General features: G+C 55.2%; 1 protein-coding gene across 1 annotated transcript in view; it reads left to right on the forward strand.

The window, feature by feature from the left end:
- Cacng1 (calcium channel, voltage-dependent, gamma subunit 1) overlaps nucleotides 1-6,681 on the forward strand; it is a 10,580-nt gene extending 3,899 nt beyond the window's left edge. Inside the window, exons 2-4 of the mRNA XM_005402150.2 lie at nucleotides 4,627-4,701; nucleotides 5,754-5,891; nucleotides 5,976-6,681. Of these exons, the coding sequence (XP_005402207.1) occupies nucleotides 4,627-4,701; nucleotides 5,754-5,891; nucleotides 5,976-6,202 (440 nt within the window). The 3' untranslated portion in view covers nucleotides 6,203-6,681. The remainder of the gene's footprint in view (nucleotides 1-4,626; nucleotides 4,702-5,753; nucleotides 5,892-5,975) is intronic.
- Nucleotides 6,682-8,785: the final 2,104 nt, after the last annotated feature.

Raw genomic sequence — 8,785 nt, forward strand, 5'->3', positions numbered from 1 at the left:
TTTTTCTTTTTTGAGACAGGGTCTCACTATGCAGTTCAGGCTGGTCTTGAACTCACTTTGTAGCCCATGTTGGCCTTGAACTAACAACAATCCTCCTGCCTCAGCCTCCCGAGTGCTGGGATTACAGGTGTGTGCCACCACGCCCTGCAGCTATTTTAAATACATTCCAAGAACTAAAAGAAACCATATCTAAAGAACTAAAGAATGATATTTCATGAAATAGATAACATCGGTTAAAAGGGTCAAAACTGTTTTTAAGGGAATTTCTCTGGGAGATACCCTGGAGTTGAAAATTTCAATAGCGAGCCTCCATAGCCGATACAAGCAAGCAAAAGAAAAAAGTCCAAGAGCTTGAAGATAGGTCCACTGAGATTAGCCATGCTGGGTACAGGAAGAAGAAATAACAGAAAATGAACAGAGCTTCAGAGGCATAATAGGAGTCTCGGAAGAAGGAGTAAGAGAGGAATGGAAAGTGTGTGTGAAAATAACGGCCAAAAGCCTCCCAAATTGTCTGAAAAACCCAGGCGAGTCCCCAGAGAGCTGTCTCTGTCTTTGCTTCTTTCAGGCTTGGCCTTTTTAGGGCAAGACAGCAGCCTGCCCAGTGCCCCATTTCCCCAGTGGCCCATCTTCTCTCTGGGCTCACGCAGGGCCCAGGCTGGAGGCCAAGGTCATGGCTAGACTTCGCTCAGTTTGGAGCAACGCTAAGCTCCATGCTCAGATCTGGGGATTTCTCCTGTCAGTCTTACACAGTTCTTCAGTAGGGGTGGTAGATAACACACATAGACACTGCTGTGGAGAACTGATAGAGCATTTTTTCAAAAAGGCTGAGGACAACATTGGTATCAATGCAAGTAAAAACCATCTCATGCCAGGCTTGGTGGCACATGCCTGTAATCCAGGCACTCAGGAGGCTGAGGCAGGAGGATTGTTGTGAGTTCAAGACCAGCTGGGCTATGAAGTGAGCTCAAGGCCAGCCTGAACTGCATAGTGAGACCCTGTCTCAAAAAAAAGAACCATCTCATGCCTAACGCACTAGCTCTCCAGGGCTTTGCACAAATCAAGTTATTTTCTAATATATCCAGGCACTTGCTACCTAAGACCTTCTAGGCAGTAACCCATCTCATCTGCTGTTCGCTCAAGTTCACCAAGTGCCCACTATTCTGATTCTTTGGGGTCGGACCTCCAGACACGATTCTGCATGCCCAGTGACTCCGGAACCAAGTTATATGGTCAGCCCGATTGCTGTGTCCCCAGCCGAGCCCCAGAGCTGATCACCATGCTTTCTAAGGAACAACCCACTTCACATTTTAGGCCGAGGAGTCTTATAGAGATAGCAATAGTAAAGTCACAACAGCCATCTGCAGGTACAAAGTTGACCGCAGCTGCCTCGGAGAGCCTAACGATCACCCCAGTGGTAGCCCTGGGCGGTTGGGATCTCCGCCCGCTTGACCGCTGGAGCCTGTCGAGGCAGAGCTGCAGCCCGAGTCCCGTGTGAGGGTGACAGATGGGTGGAGAGTCTCCAGGGGCAGGCAGGAAGGCTTGGCGTCTGCGGGTCAGCACAAGATGATCCCTGGCCTCTCCACCAACGCCTCACCTGTGACCAGTGCCCTCCACAGGGCCTCCCCCCACGGCTTCCTTTTTAACTCGCCTGTTGCTCAGCTTCCCAAGCGTCACCCACCCAGACAGCAGCAAGGGTGGGGACAGCCAGGTCACCACAGGTCTGCCATGGGACAGGACCTGTGCCTTGCTCCGTGACACTGGCCACCGCCTGGTTGGTTTGTCCTGACTCAGGTCTGGGTCCACTTGCCTGCTCCGCTTTTAGGGACCACCAGGGACTTGTGGTCACCCATGGGCAGCCGCGCAGCCTGGAGCAGATGTTCCCACCAGGCGCAGGGCAGAGGACTTCGGTTTTCCTCGTGTCAGAAGAGAAGATAGGGCTGAGTGCAGTGGCACATGCCTGCAATTCCAGCACTCGGAAGGCTGAGGCAGGAGGGTCCCAAATTCAAGGCCAGCCTAGGTTACACAGTGAGCTCAACTGGACAACACAGTGAGAATCTATCTCAAAAAACAGAAAGGGAGGGGGAGCGAGGGAAAGAGGAAAAAGGAGAGATCAGTCTGCCATCCTCAGGCCCCCAGTCCAACCACATCTGAGAGAGACTGAGGCTTCCTGAGCCCTGAGAAGGAATCTTTTTTTTTGTAGTACCGAGGATCGAACTCACGACCTTGCGCTTGCCAGGCAGGCGCTCATGCCCCTGAGCTATACCCCCAGCCCCTGAGAAGGAATCTTATCCGCTGGGTGCCGCTGTCCCCTCTTGCCCATTTCAGGGTATATCATAGAGGGAAAAAGGAAGGGGAGCCTTGTGCCTGGACTCCCCCAGGAAAACTCCCCCAGCAGAGCACTGCCGGGTCCTCCCACACACAGCCCGCCCCGCTGCGCATGCGCCCCAAGCGCGTCCACCCCAGCACCCCGCAGCGGTCGCCCGTTCCCAGTGCCCAGGTGGAGCCTGATGTTTCCGGGGAGGGCCAAGTCCACAGGCTCCCTCCGCAGGCATCATCTCAGCAGCCCAGAAGGCCAAGCAGCTGCGCCTGGCCGAGCTTCCGAGGTGGCTGGACCCACGGCCCCCGGCTCGGAAGGCTTTTAACTCACAGATAGCGAGGAGTCGGAGGGGCAGCTGACCGTGAAACACACTTGAATTCACTCAATTCTTCCCAGAGGATCTTCAATGACAACTGAAATTGGCCCTTAAAGAACGGAACTGAAATGTTCCTTTGTCCAGAGGGAGACCCTGGGAGACTCATGACATCGCATGAGCCGTCCTGAAGCACAGACTCGAGAGAATCTACAGCTAATAATCTAACATATATAAGAGGTTCGCACTGGGCTTTAAAATAGCAGTGGGTGCTTCGAGACAGAAAAGCACAGGATTGATTCTGACATCTCCACCCGCCGTCAGGCACTCCAGGTAACTCGGCTCAGAAGGGAAGTGATTTAAATATAGATGCTCACAGCAGAGGCTCTTGATGGCCCGGAACATTTACTGCGGCTACCCCGGCCCCGTCTCCAGCCCCGTCTCCTTCCTGAAGCTTGGGACGGGAAAGGAGAGGAAAGACGTAAGCGGCAATCAGATGATGTAGCCAGACAGAAGGAAGCTTTCGTCCCCATAAAAGCCATGACGTTGGCAGGCACTGGGGCACATTTTCAGGAGCCACTGGGCATCCGCCTGCTTCTGATTGTGCAAATGCAGCCTGGAGATGAAGCAATGAGTTCAAACTCAGTGCCATTTAAACCAAAGGTAGAAATATCTTTCTATTGAGGGTCGTGGGCACACAAGAAAAAAGAAATCAGTGAAGGGCCTCACACAAATAAAAAGCAACCTAATATAGTTTTTTTTTTAAAAAAAAAAAGAAACATAAAATAATCCATTCAGCAACTTCCTGAATCAGCAGTGAAGAATATGGAACATATTCAACAAGCAATAAAGCTATATTTCAGTGCTATGGTATGTCCAGTTATGAGACGGAGACTAAAGGGGAAAATGCAAGTGAATTATATATATTTGGGGGGGGGCATTTTGTCCGGTACCGGGAATCGAACTCACGACCTTGTGCTTGCCAGGCAGGCACTGTGCCGCTGAGCTAAACTCCCAGCCCCATGAATTATATTTAAAATTAGTATGATTTGCTTTGTACCAGCCCCCTTGCTTGTCTCCACATCAAATCCAGATTTGGGGCCCCATTGTCCACAGACCCCCTGCGGCTTTTGTGACAGTGATCGGGTGGACCAGGCAGCTCCCGGAGAAGGTCGTGCTGGGCTGCACCCAAGACGTGGGTCCCCCCATCTGATGACATGAATGACAGGCAGGGTTCAGTCTTCACACGGAAGTGCTCTACCTGCACGCAAGTTCATTGGGCGGCCGTTCACAGGAGCCCTGGCAGGGCGTTTTAAGAGGCCCACAGTGGGGGTTCTCAACCTGGTTACGCATCGGAATCTCCTGAAAAGCTTTGCAAAAATGCTGCTTCCCAGAACTCTCCGTGACTCAGGGTGGGCCTGGAGTCTGTCAAGAACCACAGCTCTGGCGTTGGGGCTGGTCCCAAGCTCCTCAGCCCCGGCTCCATTGACACCGAGGGCTGGATGATTTTGTGTTGTGACGGGGGCCATCCTGGGCCTTTGTGGGGTATTTAGTAGCATCCCTGGCTTCTGCCTACTAGATGTGAGGAGTGTTCCACTCTGCACCCGAACGTTTCCAGGCACTGCCCAGTGTCCCCTGGGGAGAGGCATCGGCCGGCTGTTCAGTCTTTGCTGCTCGTGTCCCTTGCGCTTCTGACAAATGACATGAGCCTGCGCCTCCGTTACCCTATCTGCCTTGGTCACAAGCTGTCTGCCCTGCCAGCTCCTGCAGTCTCTGCTCCCTGAGGACCTCCCAGCTTCTTATGCAACGCCATTATCCTGCTGAAATGCTGTTCCAAGGGTCAGAGAAGTGCTCTGGCCCAGAGCCAGGGTTTGGGGAAGAGAGCCGGCCAGCGGTCTGCGATGCGGCCAGCAGGACGGCGCCATGCTCCCCCTGTGCCTCTGTCCTGGCTTCCGGTCCTTGTTCCCAGCTCACAGCCTGTCTCCCTCCTTTGCAGAGAAGAACTGCTCCTACTTCAGACATTTCAACCCAGGCGAGAGCTCGGAGATCTTCGAATTCACCACTCAGAAGGGTGAGCCCACCGCAGCCGAGGGAGCGGGGGTGTGGAGCGGCTGGGGCCAGGGAGTCACCGGGCAGAGAAGTGCTGACTTGCCCCTCCTGATGAGAAGCTGCCCTGGCCTGGAGCGCTGGGGCAGCTGCCTCCTCCGGTCCCGGGGCCACAAGTGACAGCGTCCCTCTCCAGGCGACCGGAGCGCACTCCTCGGCGCTGAGGACGGCTGGTCAGGGAGACGTTTCCGGGGAGCTCTAAGGCTCGGCAGGAACACGTTTCCCAACAGAGCCCAGGGAGGCTGCTGTGTCAGGCGCTAAGGCGATGCACTGCAGTCCTGGAGAAGGTTCTGGGCGTCGGGACTGGGTCGTGCATGCAGGGGAACAGCCTAGTCCCCGCGGTATAAACCTGCCCCCGGGGCTGGGAGGAGCCCTGCGGTCCTTTGCATCGCAGAGCTCAGAGCCACGCGCACCACGGTGTCCAGACCAGGCTGCATATTCACGGACGGCTGCTCATAGTGTGCGTGTGTGCGTGTGTGCGTGTGTGTGTGTGTGCGTGTGTGTGTGTGTGTGTGTGTGTGTGTGCACGCACGCACATCGCCAGAGCCTCACACACGGGACGCTCACACCCACAAAGACTGAAAGAGCCTCATGCATGGCGGGCACACGCAGACACACACACCAGTAGCCCTCACACACAGCACTAGTGACACCCCACACACCCTCGCAAACACGCTAAGTAACACGCACACTGTGTCGTCCTCCCGGAAGCCCCTCGGCAGTCCGGGTCCCACCACCCACAGCCCCCTGTGCCTCCTTCTGCCTGCCCCCTGGGGGAAGAGTTCTGCGCTGGAGACGTCTCCGGCCACAAGCCTCCCCGTCCGCCTCGCGCGGCCTGTGCCCGGGGGACGGGAGTGGCGTGAGTCCCGTTCGCTTCCGCCGCAGCCCTTCCCCAAGTGTGACTCCGGTGCGTAAGCCTCGCAGTCAGGTGTGGACGGGAACTGTCGCTAGTCGCGAACGGTCAGCCCGCCGGGTTTGCGGGAGGAGGCCCGGGCCTGAGGCGCCTCTGATTTGCAGAGTACAGCATCTCGGCCGCGGCCATCGCCATCTTCAGCCTCGGCTTCATCATCGTGGGCAGCGTCTGCGCGCTCCTGTCCTTCCGGAAGAAGCGGGATTACCTGCTGCGGCCAGCTTCCATGTTCTACGCCTTTGCAGGTAGGCGGGGTCCCGGGGGCTGCGGGGACCGCGCGGGGTGGCAGCGGCGCCCGCATCTCCTGAACGCCCCGCGTCTGTCCCCAGGGCTCTGCACCTTGGTCTCCGTGGAGGTCATGCGGCAGTCAGTGAAGCGCATGATTGACAGCGAGGACACGGTCTGGATCGAGTACCACTACTCCTGGTCCTTCGCCTGCGCCTGCGCCGCCTTCGTCCTGCTCTTCCTCGGGGGCGTTGCCCTCCTGCTCTTCTCCCTGCCGCGAATGCCGCAGAACCCCTGGGAGTCCTGCATGGATGCCGAGCCTGAGCACTAGACCTTGGGAAGCTTAGCCCCAGCCCAGAACCTTCTAGAGAGGAGGCGGGAGTTTTACACCTGCCCTGCCCCTGCCCCACCTACGACAGCTGTGGGCGGCTTCCCCTCCCTGAGCAACTCTCTGGGCTGAAGCAAGCTCCTCTAACAGAGCAAAGGGACGCGAGCCAGACCCGTGCAGGTTCAGCGGGAGGAAGGCAGCAGGCGCACGGTGTTTGGAGGGACACCTCAGGGTTCTCCCTGCGCTGCCAGCTGCCTGTGATAAACCGGCTCCTGCAGTCTTAAAAAACCCTAGAGGGACAACCTGCGCTCATCTACCAGTTCTGGTGTCACCTGTGTAGAGAGCCAGTGCCTCTTGCCTCGGTGACAAGATACACCTTTCCAGTGAACTGAATATCCCTCCTCGGTATCCAGGAGCCCTGAGGAGCATTGTTAACTGGGTAGAATCTAACTGTGGTTCGAAATAAAAGCTCTTGGAAGCCCTTGGTTTCTCGTGCTTTGCGTAGCAATCGCGTGGATTGCGGCCACGCCCAGGGGCCCAGACTCTGGTGGAGAAAGGGAGACATGTCCCCAGGAACAGTGAAGATGTTTGGGGGGCTGGGGGCGGAGAGGAGAAGAGAACCGAGGTGGCTTATAGGTTCTGAATTCCCACTTGTGTCTCTGGGCCCTGGGATGGCTTGGGATGAAATTGGAAACCCTCTGAGTAGGCAAGGGTGTTAAAAATAGGAGGGGTTATTTCTAGAGTCGGGCATGCTAAGAATCCAGTGGCAAGAAGGGCTGAAGCAGCCCAGCCCTGCGCTATGTTTTCTGATGCCGGATTTTTGCCTAGAAGAACCTCCGGACATTGGGCTTAACAGTTAGACATGCAGGGCCACGGGGAGCAGCATCATGTGCTGTCCTCTGCCTTCCCAAACCCCACTGTAACTACCTGCAGAAATCAGTCATGGCCAGCAGACAGGGCGCTCCTGTGCCTTGCCGTGAACACCATAGTCCTATCTGGAGCTCGTTCCGCCAGAGCTGGGGTTGGCGAACGCCAGCCTGCGGGGCGAAGCAGGCCCCCTGCCTCTTGCGTGGCCTGCAAACGATCAGTGGTTTTTCACATCTGTAATGGTTTTGAAAAATCAAAAGAATATACTATGAATATCAAAATGATTTCATGGCACAGGAAAATTATACGCAATTCAAGTGTTGGTGTTTGTAAATAATGTGTTCTTGGCACACAGCCAGGCCTGTTCAGACAGGTGCATCAGGTGGCTGCTTTGACAGTGGCTCTGGGTAAATGCGTCAGAGGTGTTCGGCCCTGCAAAGCCCAAATCCGCTCTCTGGCTCTTTCTGAAAAAGGGTTGCTGCTAGGCGTGATGGAGCATGCCTGTAATCCCAGCACTCAGGAGGCTGAGGCAGGAGGATTGTTGTGAGTTCAAAGCCAGCCTGGGCTACGAAGTGAGCTCAAAGGGAGCCTAAACTGCCTAGCGAGACCCCATCTCAAAAAGACAAAAAAAAGGTTGCTGATGCCCTTCCAAAGAACTGCATACTGCAAGGTCAGTTTATTCATACCCTCTGTTCCCATCTGTAAGAGGAGCTGGGCATGGAGGCCCACACCTGTAATCTCAGCACTCTGGGAGGCTGAGGCAAGAGGATAACAAGTTTGAGCCCACTGTTGGCAACGTAATAACTTATAGAGACCCCGTCTCAAAATAAAAAATAAAAAAGGGCTGGGCATGTAGCTCAGTTCAAAGGCCCTCGCTGGGTTCAATTCCTCAATACAAAAAAAAAAAGACTTTTGTTCATCCTTTCGTGTAGCTTCGCATGAGACAATTTACAAGGAAGGGGTGAGTTTGGAGGAAGAAGGTGAGCTCTAGGGTCCACGGAGGGGCTGCGCTGGGTGTGGAGGAAACGTGGGCTGGACAGAAACAACCCACCCTGCTTTTGAGCGAGGGACCAAGCAGAAAGCGTGGCTCATGGTTCGGAAATCCAGAAAGGTTAAAGGGAGAGAAAGGATGCGATGCCAAGAATCTAAACCACGGGAAGCCAGAGTGCGGGAGCTGCAGAGAACTGGCAGAGGCTGTAGCAGCTCACAGCCAACACCAGGAGACAGGAGGTCACAAAGACGCAAAGACGGAGCCCGGGAGCAAACCAGCGGCTCCAGGAGGAGATGAGGGACATGCAAGGACGGGCCAGCCAGGCCTCGGGGGCCACAGTTTCTGAGTGAGAGGGAAGGTAGGTGGCTTCGTCCCCAAACCTTTGGAAGGTCAGTGTTGCCTTTTTTATTATTATTATTTTTTTTACTGTTAGCAGAATCAGATTGCTGTGTTCTATACGTCGACATGTCTTCCTGTTTCTAGATTGCTTGCTTGCTTGCTTGATTTGGTACTGGGCATTGAATCCAGATCCTTCGCACTGAGCTACATCCCCAGTCCCTTTTTGTTTTTGAGGCAGGGTCTTGCTAGGTCACTAAGTTGCCCGGGCTGGGCTTCAACTTGCGATCCTCCTGCCTCAGCTTCCCGGAGTGTTGAGATTGTAGGCATGAGCCCCCGCACCCAGCTTCTTCATGACTTCTGAGTGGAATAGCCATGGAACAGGGTCCCTT

Source organism: Chinchilla lanigera, unplaced genomic scaffold, assembly GCF_000276665.1.
Source record: "Chinchilla lanigera isolate Chin_1 unplaced genomic scaffold, ChiLan1.0 scaffold00077, whole genome shotgun sequence".
NCBI classification, from domain to species: Eukaryota; Metazoa; Chordata; class Mammalia; order Rodentia; family Chinchillidae; genus Chinchilla; species Chinchilla lanigera.